The 27,973-nt window shown below is 40.1% G+C and overlaps 1 protein-coding gene and 1 long non-coding RNA gene across 16 annotated transcripts in view; one reads left to right on the forward strand and one right to left on the reverse strand.

Moving 5' to 3' along the window:
• LOC116055092 (protocadherin-15-like) overlaps nt 1-27,973 on the forward strand; it is a 245,948-nt gene that overhangs the window by 126,292 nt on the left and 91,683 nt on the right. For 12 of the 15 annotated variants that reach the window (XM_035991961.1, XM_035991960.1, XM_035991958.1 and 9 more), the window contains 8 exons: nt 800-919; nt 1,047-1,157; nt 7,584-7,754; nt 11,118-11,226; nt 12,430-12,542; nt 19,541-19,747; nt 19,961-19,981; nt 22,000-22,134. In XM_035991961.1, coding sequence (XP_035847854.1) covers nt 800-919; nt 1,047-1,157; nt 7,584-7,754; nt 11,118-11,226; nt 12,430-12,542; nt 19,541-19,747; nt 19,961-19,981; nt 22,000-22,134 — 987 coding nt within the window. The remainder of the gene's footprint in view (nt 1-799; nt 920-1,046; nt 1,158-7,583; nt 7,755-11,117; nt 11,227-12,429; nt 12,543-19,540; nt 19,748-19,960; nt 19,982-21,999; nt 22,135-27,973) is intronic. The other 3 variants (XM_031306870.2, XM_031306905.2, XM_031306926.2) reach the window with 1 other exon arrangement.
• LOC116055134 lies at nt 110-27,280 on the reverse strand. Its single transcript, XR_004106221.2, has 3 exons — nt 27,012-27,280; nt 9,111-9,116; nt 110-122 (listed from the first exon to the last, which is right to left on the reverse strand). It is a non-coding gene; the product is annotated as an uncharacterized LOC116055134 (long non-coding RNA).

The raw sequence follows: 27,973 nt of genomic DNA on the forward strand, positions 1-27,973 counted from the left end.
ATTTATTTATTTATAAATAATGGCAACTTAAATACCATTGTCTTTTACACCACTTCTGTACAATGTGGCTGTGAAAACCAAGTGGTACTTCCCTGTTAGAAATAACACAAAGTTTGTTTTTTCTCAAGTTTGTACATTTGACACATATAGTATGTATTCTTGCAAACGTAAAGGTCAGGAGAGCATCTGGGAATTTTGTTGCAGCCTGCTCTGCACTCATTTATACTGTATATGTCTAATGAGCACCAGACAAGACAAGCTTTTGCCTCTAAAACAAACCTGCGTCACCTGCAATGATTCAAAATAATTCATCAAATCTTCTGACTTTACAGTTTTGGGATTAGAAAATAATTCCCTGCTGAGTTCTCGACAACCACGTCTTTTGTCTCCATGTACAATTTGTGTACATTGCATGTTCGAAATCCCTGTCGTAATGTGTTATTATAGCCATATACAGCTGCCCCAGTAGTATAGTGAGTCATTCTATATTGCTGTCAACTTCTACCCTGAATAAGCTCTCCAGCCCACTGCCTGGTCCTGTGGGCTTTGCTGAGGGCTCTTGGGAACAGCAGTGGTTCTCATACTTACTTTTTGTTATTCTGTCAGCAGTGAGCGTAAGCCTTGAGACTGCTGCTGACTGCAACATTTCTTTTTTCTTTTTGTATACTAATGGGGTAGAGTGGAAACAGTAATAGCTATATGCATGGTCTCTCTGCAGTAAGTACTGTAGATGTGCTCTCATGGGGCTGTTCGAGCTGTTGACTTTTCTTTCTCCTCACGCTTATATATTTTTTTGTAGCTCACACCAGTTGGAACGACCATTTTCACTGGCTTCTCAGGAAATAATGGAGCTACAGACATCGACGATGGGCCCAATGGACATATAGAATACAGCATCCTTTACAACCGCAATGACCCGGTATATGGACAAGTCACACCACGATAAACACCCTCACCACCATTGTAAATTTCTTTAACAGTCATGACTTATTGCTCACATCCACTGTCCTTTGTGTCTTATCATATTGACTCTGTTTTGCTTTCAGGCATCTAACAGAACAGTGAGTGTCGCAAACACCCTTTCAGGAAACATTATTCTGGCAGAGAGGCTAAACTATGAGGAGAGAACTCGCTACCTGGTTTTGGTTCAAGCCAATGTAAGTGACTTCTGATTGCAGGTGTTAAGACTAGTAGGGCTGTCAACGAAAATTCAAAATAATAAATATATATTTGAATTGTAAAAAACGAACACTTGTTTGAATATGAAAATGTATATTTTATTGTGAAAAAAAAAAAAAAAAAAGCTGCACTACCACAGCTGTCTGCCTCGCATGTTCTTGCATGGGTCTGGGTCGCTGCTGCCTAAACGACTGTGAACATTAATCTCCCATATACTGTACAAAATCTGTGTAATGTCCGATTCAGCCCAGCCGGTCGTTGTCCGGAGAATTAACAGTGAGCGAGGGGGCATGTTGATGATGTTTCTATTGCGTGGCTAGCGCAAAACCAGAAGAAAACAACCAAGGGTGAAGAAGAAGGTTCATTTAGACTAAGACGCCAACGAAAATGTTTAACTAGAGAGACAAGGAGATTCAGGAATTTCTGTCAGGAAGGGCTGATGCCGAAATGTTTTGACAAATTCAAGGAAGTCAAGGAAGAAACTCGGTTGTTTATGACCACATTATGAACCGGCTACTTGAGCGCAGTGTAATCTATGTCATGTCATGTCCTGCCTCCTGCACCACTGTAGAGAGAGAGAGAGAGGGAGAGATGACAACTGTCTTTAAATTAAGTTTTACGGTCTAGGACATTGTTTTGTTTGTTTATTTTGTAATGTGCAGGTACGTACATCTTTTAAAATACTTGTTTATTTTGAAATAAATACCTATACAGGTAGTTATGTTTGTTGTATTGGTTTGCTGTCTTGTAGTGTAATGTTCAAATATGTGTTTTTTTAGAAGGAATATTCACACGTTTTGGCCAATTTTGACAGCCCAGTAAGTTCTCATTATCAACTGATTTTGAAAAAAGGCGCTGATTTTATACATTTTGTTTGAGTTTTTTTTTGTTTGTTTTTTTTACCTCTGCATTGACCTTGAGGGTAAACTCTCAGTGCCACTAAACGGATTTCTCCACATTGAATTCAATTGTATTGAATAACAGCAGCTGCATTTACAAGTTGTTTTGGAATTGGAGCACTAAATGACATGTTTTCTTGGCCTGAGAGAGTAACAGTGTTTCCCCATGTTCCAGATCTTTCAGTTATTTTAGGGGGCGGATCTTTTGAACATGAAGCTTGCTGCTTCACTGAGTGCAAGTGCTTACACTGTGTTATTTATATTTCTGAGTGCAGTTTTAAGGCACGGTCTGGCGTATATTGTTTTTTTATTTCAAAAATATGGTCATCATTTAGCAAACCATCCTTTTCATTTTCAGTTTTACCAGTCATAAGAGGGATTCTTGTTCCGTTTTCAATTATTAACACAAAGTAATTAGACATTTCTCAGTTGAAAGTCAGTGTAAGGACACTACACAAACAAGCTGTTTAACTCATATTTAACTAATACTAATTCAGAGATTGCTCACAGAGGATTGAACCCTCCAGGGTTTCAGTTCTTACTTTTTTTTAATTTTTTTCATTTAAAGTGATTGAAGCTGTCTTTTAGTCATTTTGAGGTGTGTGTAGTCTGTTTATACCAGAGCAGCTTTGCATATCAGAGTTAAAGGTGCACTATGAGTTCCTGCATGGTCACTTCTGTTGGCGTTCCAAGTAAATTCCAAACAAAACAGAGCAAGCTCGCCCCTCCCCCCATGTTTCCGTAACTGTCATTACTAACTGACTAACTGTCACTAACCCCCACACCCTCCTCCAACCATCATGTCGGTGATTGGCTGGAGTGGTTTGTTGTATTTTGGTGCACAGCCTGTGCCTCTAGTGTTTGTTTGACGTTTACAACCCCTGTGTTGTCTCCCGAGACCGAGCTTTTTCACAGTGTGTTCAGGGGGCAGGCAGCTAGCGGATCAAGGAGAGATGCCTATGATTTGAGACAAAAATGAAATCACGCTGAAACCATGCAGGAACTCATAGTGCACCTTTAAATATGGATGCATAATTATGGATTTTACTTGAGGAAGGGACTTTTCATTCACCATCTCACAGGTCAACATGACTGAAATTTTCATCCTAATGTTGCCAATCCTAATGTTGCCAGGATGAGTTATAATATTATATCATGCTTTTTATCTAGTCCTACCCATTAGGCAGTACATTTTTGTTGACCAAAAGCCACTGCAAAGCCACTGGCCAATAATTTGACTTCAATTAGAGCAACACAGAGGCTGGGATTTAAGAGTTCTCCATTCCTTTATAATCAGTGTAGGATTTTTTACAGCCTTATATTATCTATAAATTGCAGGAACGTCTGTCTGTCTGTCTGTCTGTCTGTCTGTGTGGTATGTGCATATCTCTCGAAACGTTAGTCCGATGGATTTCAAACTTGACAGATGTCTTGCTACGTGTACAAGTAATTGCAGTGCCAAGTTTGACGTTGTTTGGATTAGAAATGCAAAAGATATCGTTAAATATATAGGTAAAAGAAGCACACATTGGCTTTTGCTGCTCTAGCCGCTGGCCACTCCCCCTCTCACCCTGAGGACCAGAGACAGAGAGCAGTGGAGCTTTGGCAGCTAAAATGTGTAATGTGCTAAAATGACATACACCTCAGACCCACAAAAATTTGCAAAGTTGCACTACTTTGGACTGTCTTTGACGTTGAATAAACGAACGACAATTCCCGAATTTAAGGACGTTTCAGAATCCCACACGTTCAAAACACAGCCAGCTACAGACAAGTGGCAGCGATACGTATCTGTATATGTGTGTCCGTGTTTGGGGGCATGTTTGGGGGGAAGGTAACCTGCACATCACACGCAGACGCCACATGCAGAACACTTTATAACAGTGGGGGGGACTCTTTTCCTGCTATTGTATTAAGTTGCTGTGAGCTGGCAGAACATAACATAATCTTGGAGATTATTCCTTCACAGCGCTGTGCAATGTGAGAAAATCTCAGAGTTGAACCGGGCAGACACAGACACATCAGTTTTCATCAGACTCGACTTGGGTCGGGTTAATTAAATTAAGTCTACTGCTAACTTATAACACTAATAACATTACCATCGCCAAAATACCCCCGTGAAACAAATCCATACTCCACCGTTAACCGCCAAGCCACTCAACCTGTATGGAAATTAACCTCTGCTGAAGTGTTAAATTTGTTAACGATCATACGACACGAGACAACACCCTCTCTCTCTCTCTCTCTCTCTCTCTCTCTCTCTCTCTCTCTCAGATATGTGCTGATTAGCTCTCATAACGGGCCGGATGGGTAGCACACATTGACTGTAAATATTAATGGACAATGCATCCGGTTCGGCGAAGTGCTGCAAATGCGGAAGTGCCTTAAACCTGCATTCTATCTGAATTCCAGCAGAGGGCAACAAGTTCAGTTTCTGTAGAAGACTAGTAAAGAAGTGACCCACTTCTCACTTGATTTATTACCTCAGTAAACATTTTCATAATGAGTTTATGGTCTCAATCGCTAGTTTTAAGTCTTCTGCAACACAGAATGATGTTCATTTATGGTCTCGTTGATTTTAAAATCGGCATTAAGCAGGGGGTGTTTTAGGGCGTGGCTATGATGTGATTGCCAGTGAAAGCGTGTAACGTAACGTGGCTCCTCCCTCACTCCTCCCTCTCGTCTAAAATCGTCACATCCACAACCAGGATGGCTGTGCCCGTTACGGCAAACTCGACGACGAATAGCAGATCTCCACAAACCAATGGGTGACGTCACACATGCTCTGTCCATTAATATTAACAGTCTATGGTAGCACACTGCCATGAGTCCATGAGGCTGACGGTACAGATCCATTTGACCGTGCGACGCTTCTGTTGCGCCGCGCTCCACTCTATTCCTGTGGGTGACGTCAAGCGACTTCAACGTGCACGCAAAGCATTCCAGGAAGGCGGCGCTGCATTTGAAAAAATGCTGCGCGTCCAAAAGCTGGCCGATGCCCATCTTTATGCAAATGAATCCGTTGAACGCGACGCGACTATCCAGTAGAAGTAGACGAAAATCTTTTAAACTGATCTTTGTCAATCTGAAATAAAGACAGATTCAGCAACTGTATGGCCTATTTCTCGCTTAAAATGTTTTCAGAAACACGTTTCGGTGAACTATTTTCGTAAAATACTAGATCGTATTCTCAATGAGCCGCCATGACACTCTGTTGAAATTCTCGAGAAGCCAAACCCACATCAGGCGTTCGTCCAATCAGCTGCCGGTCAGGGGCGTGGAGCATCAACCATGGATGTATGACGTCGCGACACCACGCTTCAGTCGTGTCGGACAAATGGATCTGTACCGTAACGTTTGATTACTCCACATTTTCATTGTGATATATTCTGATTGCATTCTGAATCTGCAGCGTTCTCTGTCAGGTATATACAGTAGTACAATGTCTTCCTCTGATGTAGACGTAGCCTACAGGGAGCAAAAGACTCAACCCTTTACCCTGGCAGGAGGTCCTCCAAGGAGATTTCATTGTCTCTTGCAAGAGGGGGTCAGAGTAGAGAAAGAAATAAGACATGGTATTTACTAGAACTCTGTGCTGTGTATCAATAGTTCAATTACACTAACAGCACAAATCTTTGAAGTGCTGTGCTGCTCACTTCTCAGGGTACCACTCTAGGAAGCAACAGTACCACAAGGGGGAAGCTGCTGAAAAGACATGTTTTATGGCTGAGAGTTATTTCCATAAGATGAAAGGTTTAGTAGAATTTATAGGGAACATGCTGTATGTAACATCTCTTCCATTCAAATACATAGACAAGTGGGAGCTTTTTACTAGTACTAGTTGACAAGCCCTCTGCCAAGGATATGATTTTGAATTTATTCCGTGACAAAACCTAAAGCAAATCAGGCAGCTAACTTAATGATGAACTTTTATATAGCATTTATATGTTCATACATTCATTTTGTGTTTCTACTAGAACATGTTTACATGCTTTAATGTTCAAACAACACTTTATTTTTCTCATACTGTCCATGGCTGCTGCACCTGTATTCACCCTCTGTATGAGAACCTCTGTAGGAGCACCTGTAGACCTGTCTTTTTAGCCCCTCCCGAAAAAGCCCAGTCTGCTCTGATTGGCCAGCGTCTTCTCCTCTGCTCTCCAGTTTTTTTTTCACTAGTAGCAGCTAGAGCTACTGCAACAGAGTTTTCAGCAGGACTTTGTACCGTGAAAAATCACAAATAAAGGCTTCTAAACCAAATACTACACAACCAGACATCGAAATTGGGGGAGACATGACCAACATTGGCCACCAAGATTACAGCTGTCTGGCGTTAGCATGGAGCTGCTTAACAGTTAGCAGTAGGCTAACGTTAGATTGTTATGGAAGGAAGCAGCACTTTCTACTGTCAAAAATCGCAGACAAATAACAATAACATCGTAGATATCAAAAAGCTCCTACAAAATATTATAAAAGCGTGAATTTTTCTATTTTTTTATGATATGAACAGGTTTTCCTTATTGCATTAAAGTGCCCATATTATGAAAAAAATCACTTTTTCTGGGATTTGGCGTGATATTTTGTGTCTTTGGTGCTTCCACACACATACAAACTTTGAAAAAAAAACATCCATGCTGTTTTGAGTGAGATACGGTTTCTGAATGTGTCCTGCCTTCAGTCTCTGGGTGAGCTGTTCAAAATCGGCACGGCTTGTGACGTCACAAGCCGAAACGAGCTGGCTAACCGCAACCATTAGCTCGTAGCATTAGTGCTAACGCTAGCATGCTACCTCGTTCTCAATAGCAAAGCACTGCTACAACACACACAAGTTCACCATAATCTACAAAAGAACTACTTACATGTGCGCCCTCATTTAGAAGTCCCCCAGCTAATCCTGCCTTGTAACTGACCAAAGTTGTAGAAACAGCCTTTCTTTTACTGTCTATGGAGCTAGCTAGCTGACATGATCTACATCTGAGCTACTGCACATGTGCGAGTGCAATCAAAGATAGTACAGAAGAAGAAGAAGAAAAGAGGTCTCACTCTGTAGCTAAAACAGAGACCAGCTGAAAAGAGGAGCTGCAGCAGTGAGAGAGAGCACTGCAGTACAACACAAATATATGGTGTTTTTTGAAAATTAAACCATGTAAACCTATTCTGGTACAACCTTAAAATACAATTATGAACCTGAAAATGAGCATAATATGGGAGCTTTAAGATAACACGTTTTTATTTAGCAGTGATCCTGGTCTGGTTTTACTTAAAGTACAAAACAAAATCTGTATCAGTACCCTTTCCTGCAGACAAACAACTGAAGAAAAATCAGCAGAATTAATGCATGACTGTGAGCTTACATAACAGTCACCACTGTAATATATGCTGAAGAACAGCTGCAGAGATCTGTTATGGATTTTAGCTTGAGCAGTTAGTAGCCCCAGTGCACATAGCAACAAATCGTCTGGGAGTTTGAAGGTTGAAATTGAAAAGCATTTGTTCATTTTCCAGGACCGCGCTCCCTACCCCCCCAACAGACTAACGGCTACCACAACTCTGACTGTGGACGTTCTTGACGGAGACGACCTGGGCCCCATGTTCCTGCCTTGCATTTTGGTGAACAACACCCGTGACTGCAACCCCCTCACCTACCGTGTTGCTATCCCCGAATTCACTCAACCGGTAAGAACCAGGCAGACAGGCAAACATGCTGCTGTTCCACAAGGTCATTTTAACAGCATTCCTTCTTTTAATAGTAGGTGAATATTTGTGTTTTCATGCATGCAGGTTGTGTTTTTATCTCCTGTCATCCTGTGTGTTCATGTGCAATGTGCCGTGTAATTCAGATTTGTGATACATTTGTGCTGTATGCATTTTGTACATTCTTGCTAAATGTTAAACTATTCCACACCTTTTAAATAGCATAATTGTCCGCTTACACCTTGTTTTTACCTTCACACCTGGAGGCCGAGTAAACTTTGCTGCTGTATCTCAGCATGATTATTCCAGGAGCATTTTCTGGTCTGCTGGACCAGCAATTAGAGCTGAAGGCTGAGTTGACCTGGGATGACAGTCAAACACAACAGGAATTTATAGGAGCAAGAAAAATAGAGAGGGGGAGAGATAGTGTGGCAGCTGAGATAAAGAGTCTGAGGCGGTGCACAAAAATGTATTATATGTATCACTATTAGTTAGTTAGTTAGTTTGTCTGTCTATAGAAATATATATCTACTGATTATGGCTATGCAAAAGATCTGAAGTAAAACTAACTGAGTGGGACTATGCTGAATTATTGTATTGAACTACACTAGACTCAAAACAATCTCACCTCAAGGTCTATTTAGTACTGTTCCGGAGGTTTCGATCATATTACATGATCTTCACCAACAGATGAAGTCTGATCAGTGGCCATCAGTTGGAACTGTAGATTCACTGATTTAGTAGGGCACCATAGGACTTCTTGAACTTGACAGTTTACTCTTCATCTTGGAAACAGAAGAGTAATAACACAAGAGTTTGCATGTTTTCCGCGTCATCACATGGGTCCTCCTCCAGTTCCCGCCCACAGTCTAAAGACACTGTACAGGAGGTATGAATTAGAAACTCTAAATTGGCCAACAGTGTGAATGTTCTTGTCGTAGTTTTAGCTCTTGATCACCATAAAAGTCTTAAGGTGTAGACTCTGGTGTAGACCTGCCAGTATAATTATTTTCTCTCATTTTCATGCAGTAGATGTTGTTAATGTGAAATAATTGCTGTAATGTCAGAGCATTTCCATTTTTCTAATATATGGAATTGCTTTACAAATAAATGCCATGTTCCTTTGTCATTTTTGTTAATTGTAGCTTGGCAAACCAATTTATACTTTCATTAGCAGCACCAACTGAAGCTTAAGAAAATTATAATAAAAATATCTGAGAATTCTGCTCTGAAGCAGTATTGGGAAAAACTGCATCAAGTATGGGTTAAATGTATACTGGTTTTGACATGTTTGGAACATGAATTGTATTGAACTCAGACAAAGAGATTAAACAGCACATAAGTCTGCAATAATGACACAACAGGAGCTATTTACTGTAGATTGGTTGAGAAAATCAAAAGTTGTAGATTGAGGCCTACAGAGAGAGAGGGATTAATAAAAAAAAAAAAAAGGCTATACGGTCGACCGGTATACATGTATGCGCAAGTACTGCCTGTTCATGGGTTCCTGTGTACCTGTGGTTGAGAGGGAGCTGACATAGTGAGTCAGAGTTGTTTGTCCAGACTTTCTATTCATAGTTCACCCATGTAATGTATAATTTATGATAAAAGGTTTGCAGGCTGCTAAGTATGCAGGATCTGGGAGCACCGGCTGCACAAACCAAAGGTTTTTCATTAGTGTAAGAAAATGTTGGCCTTTCTCCCTATCTTTCTGCTTTTCCCCCTCGAAATCCTGCCAAAGCTTATGTATACGGTCACATTACGATAGATAGATAGATAGATAGATAGATAGATAGATAGATAGATAGATTTTTATTGATCCCAAAGAAATGGGAAATCCCTGTGTTGCAGCAGCAAAATATCAGACACACAGCACACATACAGAATATACATGAAATAATAGGATACAATATACATGAAATAATAATAGGATACAATATAAGAACAAATAATTAAGAACAAATATATAAGAACAAATAATTGAAAATATATTTGTTAAGAAATTTATTTATATATATTTATCATTCATTTCACTTTCCTTAAACAGTGTGCAATTTCATTTCAGAACTGTTTTTTTAGGAATGGCATACATTAGCTTTGACATTTTCAGTCAGTTTTTGGTTGGTCTCTGATTTTTCTCCATTCTGCAGTGTAACCATAATGCTAACATATCTGTCCACAGGGAGATTTGTCTTCCCATAATTGATGAGTGTATTGTAATTAATCACAATGGCTAGACAGGCATTATTAAGTTGGTCTGTATTTATTTTTTGCCCTGAGGGGATACAGTATAATGCGTGCTCTGGAGTCCCCTGGATAATGATTGCTGGAGGAGGGTATTATAGCTAATCATCATTGTGCAGAGCTAGAGGGATTTGAGTTAGCGCACCTCCAGACATTGTAAAAGCGAGAGGGCTGCTTAGGGAGGGGTGTAAGGATTACTCCAGAGCAGAGGGATATAAATATCCCCCTCAGGGAGGGATTTTTCCTGCCAGAGAGCTGTTAGCCGTGTGCCTGTCTACACTAAGGAAGTTTAGCACAGGCTTCTTAGCATACTCAAGCATACTGTATCAGCCACATGGAGGCATTTTGCATGAGGAGGGGTATTCTGAAATGTGATGTGCTAAACATATTCCCACTTAGCCATATGTTATCACAAAAGTGTAGAGGTAGAGCTGGGTAATTAGTGCTGATGAGTACAGTAGCCTACAGCACCACAAACAGATTATCCCTGATGTGCAACTCTATTAGGCATATTTAGAAGAATGCTGATGAGAAATGGATGTAATAGCACTGGCGTATTAATTAAATTTCCTAATAATTGGCCAGTGTGCTATGGATTACGACTGCTAATACACTGACCCACATCAAACATTTGGTTCTTTAATTGGAGATGAGAAATATTACTTTTTCTTTTACAAGTCCATATATTCAGTCTTCCAGAATGCCCAATCACAGCAGCTCCTTTCATCCCCTTGAAAAGCTGAGAACAGTTTAATGGGCCAGGAAGAGAGTCCAGGGCAGCTTCTCTATAGAGCAGTTTTAATCTAGAGCAGCACAGTGCAAGTGATATACAACATGTCACATAAGATTATACAGCAGCCAAAATATTGATATATAGCGCACACAATAGGTTTTCCAGGGCTGATGATATCCTTTCTAAGCTGAATTATCTGTTTCATAAGACACTAAAATGCCTGTCTCTGCATAATAATGCACTCACAGTTATTTTAGGCAATATCTGTGCAACTCTAGGCTACAACTACACAGTCAACAGAAAATAAATGGATTTGCATCTGATTGTCTTGCTGTGTTGTTAAATGACTACCCCTCCCCTTGTTGCAGAGTAAACTGAACCCACTAAATGTGACCCCTGCAATCCTGGCCGTGGACATGGACAGAAACATACAGCCCCCATCAGACAGACCTAGCATTCTTTACTACATCCTGGTTGGTAGGTTCATCACGCATCTTGATTGAGTTTACACATTCAGGGCCCTATCTTGCACCCAGCGCAATTGACTTTGTACACTGACGCATGTATCATTCCTATTTTGCACCCGACGTACAGCGGACTTTTCTCTCCACAGACTCACGTCGGTAAATTAGGGAATGAACTTGCGCTCCCGGGGGCGGTTCAGCGAAAAGAGGAGGCATGTTTCGGCACAAATGTTCCCTCGTGCTATTTTGCAGTTTCAGAAAACAATTCCGCGACAGACCAGGAAAAACCTAGTCTAAAGTCAGTGGCGCGTTATTCAGATGCTATTTTAAGGGTGCGTGCTTGGCCGTAATGTAGAGTGTGCACACCACGCATACACTTTGCTTCTGTCATCTCACGGACCCAGCAGTTCCCATTTTTGCAAACCATACATAAATACAAGGAAAAATATGACCTTGTTTTACTCAACATTTCCATGAATCATGGATGTGTTGGTGACATAAATGAGGAAATATTAGAGGACTTAAGGAGATGTGATGTTGAACTGCATGTGCCGATGCCACTTAACCCAAATGCCCCCCAGCAGCAGCACGGGAGAGGAGAGACAGAAGAGCTGCATCGTCTGTAGTGAGGTAATCTCGGTCTAATGTTAGACTACATTGCAAAAATATCACCATGCATTCATAACCTCGTGATTCAGTGAGAGTGAGCACAAAACATCGGAAAGTATGTGTTTGTGACATTTCTTTATTTAAATTTTGTCAAAAAGAAAAATCAATAGCAAACGTCGGTCTCCTCGGCTGTGAACCGCTCCTGGCGGTGCGCCCATGGATGTATTAAGAGCGTGCGCCTAGCAAATCCGCCATTATAATAGCAATCCGCCACGGAACAAGCGCGCCTGCTTTTAAAGGGAATGTGAGATAACGCTCTGATCGGTTTATTGCACGTTACGCCCAAACCACACCTATGAGTAATGTAGCTACTTCAGACCAACCCATTTTAGATTTGCGCCAGTATAATAGCAACAGCGCCCGAGATCCGCCCACAAAGCTACTTGCGTTTGGCGTTTGATACTTGCGTTTCAGATCATTAAAATAGGGCCCTCAATGTTCTTTGGCTCTGTGGGCCTGCCATGACTTCACTTCTAAATGTTCATTCTGATGTTACCATTAAGTACACTGAATCCAAATCAGTTAATGTTCTTATTCTTTATTGCAGGTCATCCAGTCACATATCCAGAGTATTTCACCCTGAACAGAACGACTGCAGAGCTGCGTGTTCTGAAGCCTATCAGCAGGGACTTGTATCAAAGGTTCACGCTCATCATCAAGGTAAACAGTAAAATCCTAAATAAGTGCTAGTTTTATTTTATCAAAGTTTACAGGACGTCACCTATACTGATGTCAAGATTTACTGTGTGATTTTTGATTGAAACTAAACCCCACACCAGAGGTGGGTAGTAACAAGTTATAGTACATTTACTCTGTTACATATACTTAAAGCTTTAGTGCATAACTTTTTGATATTAATAAACGTTCGTTACATTCAAGCCATTGCCAAATGAGTTGCTACAAAGCTAATTAAGACTATCAGCTCCACACAACTCTCTCTTTATTTCTCAGTATGGCTATGTTCTGAAGATTGTGTCGACCAGCGACTTTCCTACTTCTTCTGAAGAGTCCATCATGTTTTTTTTAATCCTCCGTGTCCTCCTTGGCTACTAGCAACTGCTTGGAGGAGGGGTGGTCGCGCCGACAGTTTTGTTGCCATTACTTAGAATTCTTCATGGGGGGCGACAGAAACTACACACTATAGCTTTAAGTAACTATTTTGAATAAATTGTATTTAAAAGTTTGATTGCAGCATACTTTTCACTCTTACTTAAGAAGATTTTTAGAGAAAAATCATTACTTTGACTCTGTTACATTTGGATGCATTTATCGTACTGCTGATTTATTATGTTATGCATTCATGATCTGTTAAGAGGCAGGTGGTCATGATGAAACATCACAGCATTATCTCCTACTTAGTCTCGCTTTACCAGACCATCCATACACTGCGGAGCGGAGGAGGGTCTGGCTAGTCCACATAGCATTCCGGGATGGGAGAAAAACGTGCTCTGGTTTATTGGCATTTCTTTAAACCGATCACAATTGTCATGGGCAGCGCTAAACTCCGCACGGAGTAAAATAGTTAGAGAAAACTCAGATTGGACAGATAGTCTAGCTAGCTGTATCCATTTACCATGCAGATATCTGAGGATCAGTTAACCATAGTCCTCATAAATCTACCAGAGATTAAAATTCCAACACAAAGAAAGCAGAAGGAAACGGACATCGGCGTAAATACACGCATCCGGCGGAATTTCCTGCAGCACCGGAGCAATCCCGGAAGTGGAACATCAAGGATATAGACTATCTCCTACTTAACCTAAATTAGTCATCTGATGTGAGACTGTTTCAGCAACTTCTCTAATCTTATATTCTCCATGTGATTAGAGAGACCTGGATGTAGGTGGCTCTCACCTGATCTGTGGCTGCCTGTGACTTAGGACACATACTTTTCATGATTACACAGAAATCGCAGAGTGTTTGGTCATGAAAGCTGGTTCATAGTCATGGAAAAGTCATTAAAATCCATTAGCCAAAATATGTATAAACCCAGCATTTACTGACCCTGGCGCTGTGGAGATAGGTCTGGTATTGTGATAGTAACTGAACCAAATGGAGCTTGATCGTCCTAATCAGGGTTCAGCCTAAGGTAAAACATTGCTTATCCTGCTGCCTCTGCAGTAGCGGTTTTTGGCACGGGCGAAGCAGGCAGCTGCCCGGGGTGGCATTTTTTCATGACACATGGGGGGCGGCACGAGAACTTAAAAAAAAAATCCTCAAAGCGGTTTTCTACTGTATTATCTATCATTTCACCGTGTTGGGAATTGGCAAATTGGCGCCCCTGCTTGCTGAGAAGGTACCGTGCACAGAGACAGAGAAGCTGTGTGAGAAGGGGAACAGAGGACAGTTAACCTCTGGGTCGAACGGGTTGCTGGGCATAAGCGCCGATACTGTTGGTGCTCCGCTAATAGCCTACTGAGCACCCACGAAGCTGATCGCGGTTATGTGTCAGTTAAACTTTTCATCTCCAATCCTATCCTACTTTACGGCTTTATTATCGAGTTGATAGGCGTGTGTGTTTGTGTCGGCCGTCTGAAATGCAAACATTTTTTGACTACTTTTTTTTTTAAAGGGCATGTGCCTGTGAGCACCCACAGAGGAAAACATTAATCGGCGCCTATGTTGCTTGGTCTCTCAAATGGAACGGTCCGGACAAGGGGGGGAACGGGGGACCATGAGTCTCCTTGCTTATCACTTTTATGCATTATAAGGATCTATCGGAGATCTACCCCAACTTTTGGACTGCTCTCAGGATTGCACTTACTCTGCCAGTCACTGTGGCTCAAGCAGAGAGGAGCTTTTCAAAACTAAAGTTGATCAAGTCATACCTGAAGTCAACCATGTCCCAGGCTCACTGGCCTTTCCGTCAATATCAATCATTTCATACGATAACATCATTGATGATTTTGCATCAAGGAAGGCCAGAAAGGTCAGGTTTTAGTTTGTGTTTTCTATTCTTAGTGGAATAGTGTAATAATTAGATTCTCTTTAGTACGTTTTCACATTTGTGTGATGAAGGATTTGTGCTATTTAGAATATTTATTCTATATTTTATTTGCATATTATTCTTAATATTTTATATTATTGTTGCTCTCTGCTCTTGTTACATTTTTTATATATCTGATTGTATGTATTTTTGGCACATATATATATATATATATATATATTATAACAACATAAGTGAAAGAGAAAATTATATTTCTTAATTGCACAAATCCTTCATTAGAACATTTGAAAAACACACTTAAGAGAATCCAGTTATTTAACTATTGCAATTACAACAGGAAACACACTTTTTAAGTTGCACAATCTCCACCTCCAACATTTTCAAAAGACAATGAACACAATTCTGCACAAAATATGACAGTATAAGTTATCAGAACTTTAATCAGAATAAATATACATTATAATTGGGGCTGTCAGCATTAACGCTTTAATCGCGATTGGATTAAGGATCGAGCATAATGCGTTAAGTTTTTTTTAATCGTATTAATCGCATGCCGCCATTTATTAATTTATTTTCACTTCACTCGGCTTTGCGTCGTGCCTAACAGGCTACTATTTTGCCGTACTTCCTCGTAGCACATCCTGCTGTTGCAGGAATAGCAACGCGGATTTTGGTGCCTCATTCTGGTGCCACTGATATGCCTGCACTTCTCTCTGATGCTCTGAAACAGACGTTACAGGCAACAGAAACATCGCTGCACATGATGTTAGTTAACACTACACTCGACAGCAGCTAACGTTAGCTTACCGCTAGCTAGTAGCTGGATTAAACACGGTTACAATGCTGACAGCTAATGCTAAACGGTGTGTCTGTATTTCACTATAGAGAATTCCGAGACCGGGATGTAACAATCTGCAGCTGCTGTTGTCGGAAAAACACAGACGGTGCGTTCAATGAAACTGGTAATTTACAGCCTCGTGGTGCATTCAAAGTTGTTGTTAAATTCAAATGTGTGACTAGATTAAATATATAATAAACAAATACAAATCTTAAAATCAAGTTCATAAAGTCACTTTCTTTGCATTCATTTGATTCCCAATCAAGATACACTGGTAAGAATGGCTTTCCATTGTTAATATGTACTTAAAAACAGTTCTGAAATGCAAAATAATAGAATTTTAATCATGCGATAAAACATGCGATTAATCGCGATTAACTATAGAAATTCAACGATTAATCGCGATTAAGAAAATGTAATCGTTTGACAGCCCTAATTATAATATAGTAATGCTGAAAAATCGAAGGGGGTCTCGCCCTGGGTGGAATTCAGTGTAGAACCGCCACTGTGCCTCTGCAACGTTTTCTAAAACATCCCAATTCAGTAGCCTGTATTATTAATGTGATTGTGCCATATCCCGTTTAACTCATATCTCAATAACTTAAGGATGCAACTTTACCCACTCCACCTAGATAACCTCAGTCCTGAAGGCCATTAACTGTATATTTAGCTGCTTTGGAGATGGGGGTGAAAAAGATGTTATGATTTATGGACTTAGCAGAAGGATAGTCTGCTGCGGTCCCATGAATCCTAATTTAGAGCAGAGTCAGGGATTGCCTCGGTGCTGCTGGTGCAGAGCAGCAGTGCAGATGAACTTTCTATCCACCCATCACTAACCTCTAGACACCTCTGAGCACTGTGTAACCTGCTGTTTACTGGGATAGCTGGGGAGCAAGAAGATGAGAGGAAGAGCTGATTTCCACAAGAGGAAGAAGGTGAGGGGAGATTGATCATATGAGAGGCATTTTGCATGTCTTCAGGAGGATTGTGCATATCTTGGGGAAGGGAGACAGTTCAAAGGAGGAGCAGGGAAACGCCAAGATAGATAGAGAGATGTGTGATGTGATAGTACTGTAGGAGCCTTATCTACCTGAGTCATAGAGATGGGGGAGGAGCCGTTGCTCAAGGACTCCAAGTGAGAATTAGACTTGGGTATCTTAAGAGTCCTCTGATGCAGCACAGTATGTGGTGTACATAGTTAATGCTTTAGGAGATTAAAAAAAAGCCAATGGTGGAATAAGCTGCAGCATCTCAATCATATTTTAGAAAACACATCTGTTGTTCATCAACAGTTATGATTGATCCTGATAGAGTCGTATCCACCAGGATGACTGGAGTGAAATGAAGACAAGTGACAAAGGCAGATGGAGATGGAGAGCAATAGTCTGGTTAAATAGAAAATTTTAAAAGAAAAGCAAAGAGATACAGTATGACACTCTAAGGATGATGGAGTCAGGACAGAAGAATCAAGACTGATTAACAGTGACTTTTGGTAACAGTGAATCTCCTGCAGACCTGTGTGTTGTAGCAGTGGAGAATATGTCATTTAACACTGCCTCCAAGAAATAAGGACACCACTAAAGAGCCAAATCACCAGGGAACACTGTAATCCTACACAACTTTTTCTCTCTCAGACAAAAATGTGTGTGTCGAGAAAAATAGAGAACATCCAGGCACACACACTTTGTCTGTCAATGACACTACTTTTCCCTCAGGTGTTTGTGCGAGCAGATTGGATCTTTGGGTCAGCGCAGTGTGGGTGTTGTTTATTATCACTCAGATAAGGGAAAAAGGTAGAAGATGTTTGGGAAAGATATCTGGCATAACATTGCGATGCCAATAAAAACTGGAGTGAAATTCAACTTGATGTGCCTAAAAGTGTTTAGCAGGCATCTGCAGTCATAGGATATACATAAAGACAATAAACAAGAAAGTACAGATTTGTTTTTGGCCCCAGCACTTAACCATTTAGCAGTATACCTATATTCTTCTGTTACAGTAGGCACTTTGCAACACAAGCCCAGTGAAATTGAGCTAATGTGCAGAATTAGTTCCAGGTCATGGCTTAAACTGATGTCACTTTACTCCCCCACTCCATCTGTATTTTCAAAGTCTTAATGTTTCTGAAGCATCGCAGTGTGGGAGCCAATAGTGACATACGTATGTGCTAAGGATGGGGAAAGATTTCAGTGACAGCCTGACCAGACCACATTGATTTGGTTTGGTCTCACTGGGCTGATGTAAGACACAACATGGGTTAAAGTACAGCCTCTTTAGTTTGGGACAACACACATTTTGATTTGAGGTAAATTGCTGTGCTACCTAAGCAGTCATCATGTCACCCACCAACTGACCTGGAAATTGAAGGCGAAGGAATGTTTACGCTCTGGTGATTGTGCGATACAGTTTGTGTTCCACTGTATATTACAAAAATACTGTGTTTGAATGCAGGTGAGTCAACATTTCACTCATGCATTTTTGGAAGAATGTACACCTCTGGAAATTGTAAGCTGTGTTGTAACATTTATTATGTCCAATTACACTGCATGTTCTAGTATTTTGTAGTATTTTATAGATTAAGTAAGTATATTGATTTCATGTTGTAGGAGTTTTTGTAGAACTTTTTTCAAGAACTGACTATTACCTGATTCAGGAAATTTAACCTTACTATTACTTACTATTGCCGACTGACCTGCAAGGTGACATTTTAAATGAGTTGTTTTCCATGGCTCAATGCTTTATGTCAGTTTTTGGAGAAAGATATTAAAGGTCCCATGGCATGAAAATTTCACTTTATGAGGTTTTTTAACATTAATATGAGTTCCCCTAGCCTGCCTATGGTCCCCCAGTGACTTGAAATGGCAATAGGTATAAACCAAGCCCTGGGTATCCTGCTCTGCCTTTGAGAAAATGAAAGCTCAGATGGGCCAATCTGGAATCTTCCCTATATGACGTCATAAGGGGAAAAGTTACCTCCCCTTTCTCTGCTTTGCCTGCCCAGAGAATTTGGCCCGCCAATGAGAAAGAGAGAGACATCATGGCTTGCAAATGAGCGAAGCATTGCAGTTGGTAAAGGCCACACCCCCACCCTCCACCTTGCCCCCCCTCTCTCCTCCTCAATAGTATTTAAAGCTACAGACACAGAAATGGCACATCCTAAGGAAAGCTCATTGTGGGACTGGCTCGTAGTGGCTGTAATTCTGCAACAGGCTGAATTTCTGGAAAGCAGCATGTCATAGGACCTTTAAAATGCCGAAGAGATGAAGAGGTGTCTACTGGGATGGTTTCATATTAAACTATTCCACGGTTTATTTAAGCTTTCAGGTAAAACGCAGATACTATACAGAAACTCACAGTATTCAGCTCACATTTGCACAATCATTAATGGAGACAGACCACACCAGAAAAAGGTGCTAGTAGCTTGCCTTCTAGTTTATTGGTCAATTATGGCACTGACTTAGCGAGTAATATTTCCATTGAGTCTCCTATCATTGGTCACCCATTTGATGGAGCAGCAACAGCCACTAATTACTGCCTCCCCCCGACAAATGATGGTATTTGCGTTAAGTGCTCTGGTAATTACTAAGGCCTAATCCTAAATGGACCCCTGATTAAATTTAGTCAATGTAACTTTTTGTAACTGAAATGACACTTAGAAAAAATTATGCGTTTCTGTCCCTGTGCCTGCATAAGAGTTGGGAGAGCATAACTCTTAAGTGTGTTACTTTCATCATCCACCTCATTATTTTTTACTTCTTAGTAAATTTCCAGCAGACTGGTTATCAGTGTTTTCATAGTAAATGTAGACTTCCTTTAAGGCGTTTTGATTTTTGACTCACATACTATGACTTCCTCTCTCTCTTTTCATGTCAGGCAGAACAGGACAACGGTCACCCCCTCCCAGCCTATGCTGACCTCATTATCGACATCCTGGATGAGAACAACCAGGCACCATATTTCCAGTTTGCTACCTATCAGGGATATGTGAGTGAGTCCTCCCCAGTGGGTACGACTATCTCAGCCAGTGCCAACCTCACTGCTGCCCTGGGAATCATCGTTCTGGATAATGACATTGAGGAGGTAGAAAGAAAGGGATTTTTTTCAGGCTATGCTCACTGTTGCCTACACTTTATACATCTACCCATACATGTGTGCATACAAACACCAAGCGCTTGTAGTGCATTGATTAAATATTGATTAAAGGTCCACATTTATTCATATGGTGTTGTTGTGTACTCACAAAAAGTAAAATGTTCGAGTCATTTTCCTGCTGTATTTCTTTCCCTGTTGTAGCTGGCTCCTGGTGATACACCTGTAGGTAAACAGGGTTACTTTTAGATGCAATAGCACAGACACACACACACACACACACACACACACACACACACACACACACACAAACAGAGTGCAATATAGGGATGTCCCGATCATTTGCTCATAATCACCGATGTGGGTTCTTTTAATATTGAGGGTTTTTTTTCTTTTGATACAGAGATTAATCCAATATTTATGTTTTCCTGCATAATACAGCTGAAATGTGGACACTTAATAGCTTAAAGTAGGCCTCCATTTATATCCTTAAAGCCAATTAAATTAAGGGATATGACTGCCTAACAGCTCTGCATTAAACGTGCATCACGTTCAAGTTTAAATGTGTTCTTTCAATATTTAATGGAGGCTCTAGCTTCCTGTACTGTTTTATATAATATATTTGCAGTGTCAGTTTGGGCCGTTGAGGCAGTAAAGTTTGGACATGATTTAGAGAACTTCTCTTCATTTCCACTTAAAATGCTGAAGGTTAAACACATTTGTTTTGTTTGTTTGGTGTACCTGAAAAGTACTTGCTTTGCTCGCTGTGGCACAATGACAGTGGGGATATAATTACTTGAAACTGACGTCTGCTGTTTAGTTGCCCGCTATGCATTAGAAAGTGGTTCCAGTGTTTTTTTTACATATGGGGAAGCTTTGACAGGTGCCATAACTGGAGCGCAATAAGTACAATAAACAAAGCATCAGAAGTGGATAGGCTTTACATTGCCAAAGCTGATCCATTAAAGAAGCCTTTATCAGCTTGATACCTAGTCTGAAAATCGATTCGGGACATCCCTACCGTTAATTCATGCATCACTTTGCAAAAAGTAAAAACAAACAGCACTTATCACTACTGGAGACATCCTAAACAACAATTTGTGAGCTTTCCAGTGTGTTTGCAACAACAGAAATGATATGTTTTCTGTTTCATAAACAGTGAATTAAATGCTATGCAGGTCTCCGGTAATGACCGGTGTGTGTAGATTAATCTAGCTGATGCACTGACTTTTATCTAATCGGAGTGTTGTTTGGAGTGTTGTTTGCTGTGCTGTGTTCTTCTTCTTTATATGCAGGACTTTTCACCGTGGTTTCTACAATTGCTTCAGTCAAAAGTTGTGCAGTTATTCTCTTTGAAAATAATGTTCTTTTTATTTTATGAATTGGTTGTTGTGTGTGTAGTTGGGGGTGTTTTTGACATATTTGTTTGACACATTTAACATTGTGTGATTGTGTGGGTGCATGTTTGCGTGTGTCTTCGCCAACGACAGTGGAGAACGCTTTAAATTCCATCATACCCTAACTGCATTTTTAGATTTATATTTAAATTGGTGAAAACACACTGTCACACACAGCCAAAGCAATTGACTACTACCCTTAGCTCATCTTTCAAAATATCCCTTTACTCAGTCTTTGGAGAAGATTAACAAATCAAAGTGGAGTGAAAACAGAGATAACAAAATCAATAAGCCACCAGAGTCCTGCTGTTTACCAAACTCTCTTAAGAGGACTCATTGATGGACGTGAATCGAAGCCGACTCACAGCAATGGACCACAATAGACCCCAGGTTTATTTGTTAACACAGTCTAACCACAGCAGTATTGACACATCTTTGGTGATTGGCTCTTTTTAAAAAATGTTGTCAAGCTTATTTAGCATCTCAACACCCAAAACAAAAGCTGTAAAACCTATACCTTTTCACAACTGCTTAATGGGGTCGATATTGTTTTTCCCTAAAAATGAACTGAGGCTATAATGGGTGGACGTTGTTTTAGCAGAAGTCATTTCCCTCTCTTGCTTTCTTTATTGATACTAACATGTTAAAAATACATTGCTTTCTGGTTCCGTCCACAGCTCCTTCTCTGTTTTCTGAAGACAGCAGATTACTTTTTCAACTCTTTGGCTGACCAAAATGTACTGTCTGATTTCTCAGCCACACAGCTGCGGCTTGGGAAAAAAAAAAGATGAAACACTCATGTCACCATGGTAACATGCTTCTTTTTGTATATCTTTCTTTTGGAAGACGAAAGACCCCATGGTAAGAATTACCCTGGTAGACTACACCACGATCTTCGGCCTGACCCCAACTGGGATAATCCGCTACCTGAGGCTCATCGAACCTGTGGACCGGGAGAAGCAGATGGCCTATACTTTCACGGTAGGCCTCGGACTCAGTACTAGTTATCTGCAAGACAGCACTAGAGCCCTGTGACCTACATCTCCTATTCTGTGTATATTAATAGAAGTCACAGGTTAGCTCTATACCAAAAGGCACTTGCAGATACAGAGCTGACCTGACACTTTTCGAGCAATATGACCTTTATCAGTGGTCAAATAGCAGTGCCTGAATTTACAAATGTCCATCCAAAGGTGAACCAAAGGCACAACCGACTACTTTAGCTTTGTACGTTCAGTTGGAAAAAACAACATTTATCTCATATTAATCTCCACTTTATACCATGTAGAGCTACACTGTAAATTAAGAAAACTCATGTCTGTAGACAAAGCACAAAGCACAAATGAAGAACACATCTTCACCAGTTTGACAATGCAAAGGCAGCATTTCGAAAAATATATCTCAATACAGAAAACACAAACAAATGTAGAAACACTGCTAGTTGTACAGAACACAATGAAAATGTCTGGTCAACATTAAAAACTGATGAACACTTAAACCATTTGACAATGATTTTTGAGAATGAGCTGACATAATTCTTTTAGTCACAACATTCTAACCATCTGATTCCGATATTACTCAAGATAATGTCTAGCTTTGGCCTGTTATTAATTATTAACCAGTTTTTAGTGTCCCTGGAAACCTTATTGTGTTGTAATGTTTATAGTTCTGTTGTTTTAAAGTGTTTCTCTATTTGATTGTGTCTTCTGTGCAGCACATTCCTATATGTCCCTTATCTACTGACAAATTGATGAATGTGTTTCTTAATTTGCTTGTGTTTTATCTGTTTGCTTGTGGTTCTTAAGCTGTCGTGCCTTGAGCTCTCTTAGCCGCCATAGACTGTAGCTATACAATCTGCAGTATAAATAGTTACAAATCATTGTTCAAACACTCACAAAAACAAATCTCTTGTCTAACTCTCTGCAAGCGAATAATCGTTTTCCCAAAATGTCAAACTTCTCTCTCTCTTCATCTTTTTAAATGTTTTATTAATCGTATTGTTGGTTTTTCGTGGGCTTATTTAAGTTTCTCAACTGCTGGTTTTGTTTCTTGTATATAAGTGTGAAAAAAGATTTAAAGCTCAGGATCCACTCTGACTACGCATTACAGTGAGAGCTGAGAGTGTGTTTTCGCTTTGCACAGTTGACTGTTCAATACAGCTTTTTGGAATGGTTTCTGCATTAAATATCAGTTGTAAAAGAGAAATTCCATTCTAGGGTCATCAGCCTCACTTACTTCTCCATCTGTCTGAAACATAAGCGTTTCCATCCAGAGTAAAATATGATGCTCATTGCCTGGTGAATAGTGTAGTGGTTGTTGTTAAACATGTTTCCCAGAGACCTGCTGTACATTAAATGCTAGATAGCTTCTGAGATATATGTATTTGTAATGGCCAAACCCTTTTACACACACTCTTGTGGAAAAACTTTAACATTTAGTAATTATTTAGTAATTACCATTTGCTGGTAGGTACAGTATTAATAAAACATTTCATCCTAAATACATGTACCAGTATACCGGTTTTACCACATACCACAGTGAAACATTCTGATGGTGACAATACTGTGATTATCACAGTTTTCAGAGGATCATTTTAAAAAGGCACCCAGAACATGACAGCGATGTGCCACTGTCCATCGCTGTTATTTTCTGGGTGCCTTTTTAAAATGATTTATCACACACTTACTTCAAAGTCCTTGCATTTCAAAAAAGTCGGACCATAAACTTATTTTTTTTAAACATGCGCTGCTCTGTATTTTAGCGGTAATGGTAGTATTTCAGGAAAGTTTGATGATTATCATTATAATAACGTTTACTAAGATATTCACGGCGGCACATACCTGGTGTATACTGGGATCATAGTTTGATCCAGCTCTCACACTACATTAATCAATTATATTGTTAAACATTACATGCTACACAAGCTTTTTGACATGAACTGACAGACTGTCTACACAGGATGTGTGATTTTTGAGTCGTCTATTTGTTTCATTCACACTTTACTGTGTAACTGTCACCCGAAGCATCTTTTTAGGCTTTAATTCTATTTTCTTCCATTTTACACACATAACGAAGGTGGAAGAAGGACAATTTACATGTATCACTGGGTTTATTAAGTGACAGTCTAGCCGCATACCAGAAGGCTGTGAAGGTGGCAAAGATGCACCATCTCTCTTCGGTCATAGCTAGCAGTTGCCATGAACCAAGAGTGTTATTTAATACTATTAACTCTGTCGTGAATCCATGCACCTCTGGTCCGACAGAGGTTTCAGCCAATGCCTGTGAGAAGTTTCTCTGTTATTTTATTGACAAAGTAGCATCTGTCAGGCAATACGCCAGTGTTAATTTTAATTTGGGCTGTCAAACGATACTTTTTTTTTTAATCGCGGGGTGGTGATGGCGCAGTGGATATGACACATGCCTTTGGTGTGGGAGACCCGGGTTCTGACATATGTATATAGCAACTGTAAGTCGCTTTGGATAAAAGCGTCAGCTAAATGACATGTAATGTAATGTAATGCGATTAATCGCTGAATTTCTATAGTTAATCGTGATTAATCGCATATTTTATCACATGATTAAAATTCTATTATTTTGCATTTCAGAACAGTTATTAAGTACATATTAACAATTGAAAGCAATTTTTGCCAGTGTATCTTGATTGGGAATCAAATGAATGCAAAGAAAGTTACTTTATGAACTTGATTTTAAGATTTGTAATTATTTATTTACTGTAAACAAAAGAAAAATGTGTGAATCTGTCATTATTGCACAATTCCTCCAAGTACCTAACTAAAAAACTAAAAATCCTTATCCTTACTAGAGTCAATATAGTGTTTAGTAACTCCTAAATAATGTTGATTACTCACTGACGTCCAGTGATCACCGGTTAATGAGACAGCGTTTGCAGCACTTTGCAGCTGTTCCAGTTGGGCTGCTTTCTCCGTGTCGTACAGGCTGTGTATCCGTGAAACTACTGTCCCCCTCGACAGCAACGAGACAGGTCAGAACATGCCAACCGTAGTACGTCTTTAAGACCCGAGTCCTCTACGATGCTGACAGGTCTGCAGTTAGTTGCCACCCGTTTCGCAAGAGCTGTAGTCATTTTTTGGGATTTGGTTTCATCCACAGGTCGGCAAGTAGCACTCTCCAAAATAGTGCTTTGCCTGAGTGGGTAGCATGCTAGCGGGTAGCATCACGTTAACTGTACTACTATGCTTAGCTCCGTAGGTGGTAGCTCAAGCTTGACGTGCTTCGGTGATATTTTAATTCGGCTTTACACAATGTGCATATGGCTTTCGACTTGTCTATGAGCCGTCCGGGAGTTTTGGAAAATAAAAAGCGCCATTCAGGATTTCATTGCTGCTGTCTTTCTCCATCATGCCTGCAGCAGCAGGATGTGTTACGAGGAAGTGGCAGCTTGATGATAAGTAACGGTGCTGCAAAGGGTCAAAATAGTAGCCTGTTAGGCACGACGCAAAGCCGAGTGAAGTGTAAAATAAATTAATAAATGCCGGCATGCGCTTAATGCAATTAAAAAAAATTAATCGCATCGCGTCGGCCCTTAATCGCATCACTATTTTGTCATTTTTATCATTATTATTATCATTAACGTGTTAACGCTGACAGCCCTAATTTTAATGTGTTTGTACCTGCTGCTGTTGTTGCTGTGTTTGAGGAATTTAAGCCAGTTTCTCTGACGTTGCTTACTGAAGTAGTGCAACACATTAAACCTACCAACTGTCACTTAGGCATTGTTCCCGCCAGGATAGTGAAGGAGGTTTTTAATAGCACCATTGGGTCGAGTCTACTTACTTTTTTAAATTCTTGTCTTAGTTTAGGTTCTGTCCCAGCTGCCTTTAAACATGCTGTGGTCAGGCCCCTACTTAAGAAGCGTCATCTTGACCCCACAGTGTTGTCCAATTTTAGACCAGTCTCTCATCTGCCTTTTTTTTCAAAGGTTTTGGAAAAAGTTGTTTTTATACAGTTACAAGCCTTTTCGCAACAGAACTCTGTGTTTGAAAAATTTCAGTCTGGTTTCAGATCACGTCACAACACTGAGTCTGCACTGCTGAGAGTACACAATGATATTGCCTTGTCTGTAGATGCCGGAAATCCTGCTGTTTTAGTGATTTTGGACCTCACAGCGGCATTTGATACAGTGGACCATGCAGTGCTCCTCTCTCGCCTTGATCATTGTGTAGGCGTCCGAGGCTCAGCACTTAAATGGTTTAGCTCCTATTTGGCGAATAGGAGCTTTTCTGTCATGATTGGTGACTTCTCCTCGCCAACTGCTCCTCTCTCTTGTGGGGTACCCCAGGGTTCAATTCTTGGCCCCATCCTGTTTTCCTTATATCTGTTGCCTTTAGGGGCTATTATACGAAAGCACAACCTGTCTTTTCATTGTTATGCAGATGATTTGCAAAATGTATTTGCCTATGAAACCGAATGACGCACTAGACTCCCTGCTTAGTTGTATTAATGATATTAAGTTGTGGCTTTCACAAAACTTTCTTAACTTGAACAAAGTTAAAACTGAGTGTATCATCTTCAGTACTTCAGGCACGCCAAACGGTCCAGCTTTGAGTTTGGGAGCTCTGGCTTCATACCTTAAGCCAGCTGTCAGAAATTTGGGGGTTACTTTTGATTGCAGCATGAAATTTGACAAGCAAATCAGCAATGTTGTTAAAATGAGCTTTTTCCAGCTTCGTCTCCTGGCTAAAGTTAAGCCTTTCCTTAACAGGCATGATCTAGAAAAGGCAATCAAAAGTAACCCCCAAATTTCAAAATGCTGCTGCTCGCTTTTTGACAAGATTTTATTGTTTGTTTTCAAGGCCTTAAATGGCCTGGCCCCGGACTATTTGTCCGAGATTTTAACCCTGCGTGAGCACAACCCGTCCTTGCGGTCTTCAAATCAACTGGTTTTAGAAGTCCCAAGGTCAAGGTATAAACGGTGGGGTGGTCAGGCTTTTGCGGTTGCTGCCCCGAGACTCTGGAACAAGTTACCCCCTGATATTCGCACTATTACAGATGTAGCTCTTTTTAGATCCGAACTCAAAACTTATTTGTTTAGAATGGCTTTTAATATCTAGTAGTGGTGTGACAATTTCCCTCTCCTGTTTCTATGTAACCTTTTCTAATTTTACTGTTTTCTATGTTTCATTCTTTTTTGTATGAGATGTTGTATGATATGTGTTTTACTCTTGGTTTCTGATGTGAAGCACTTTGGATACCTGATGGTTACTGTAAAGTGTTATATAAATAAATGATTGATTGATTGATAACATCAGTTCATGTTTATATTTGGTTCTGAGCGCTGCCAAAATGCAGGTTACCTACACAGCAGAACTGTGCCTGATCGCATCCTGTGTAGATACTGACAGAGGACTGAAGCCACTGCTTGCTTTCATTACACAGGCTGTACAAAATCTGCACTTCCATTTCAGAACCTGCCATTGTGTCCAAATCTTACATAAAACTAGTTAAATACATAAGTACATGAGCCAATACAATGAGTATGATTCATGAGTCAGATGTTTTTCTTTAACTCTAACTGATCTGCAAGAATATATATGGCATTTTGGAGAAATAATCTTAATTGGCCTTATTATCAGACATTACAAGTGAATTTGGTGCTTTCTGAGTTCTTGCTAAAAGCTTGTTAACATAATGTTTATTAGATAACACATTGAGGCTTTCATAGTTGTGCTTTTGCTTTTCTGAAGATGTTATTTCAGAGAGTGTCATTGAGAGAAATCTTGTCTTTGTGTAAACATGAGCATCAGATCATATTTTATAATTACTCTGCGTATCCTGGACT

Source organism: Sander lucioperca, chromosome 15, assembly GCF_008315115.2.
Source record: "Sander lucioperca isolate FBNREF2018 chromosome 15, SLUC_FBN_1.2, whole genome shotgun sequence".
NCBI lineage: Eukaryota > Metazoa > Chordata > Actinopteri > Perciformes > Percidae > Sander > Sander lucioperca.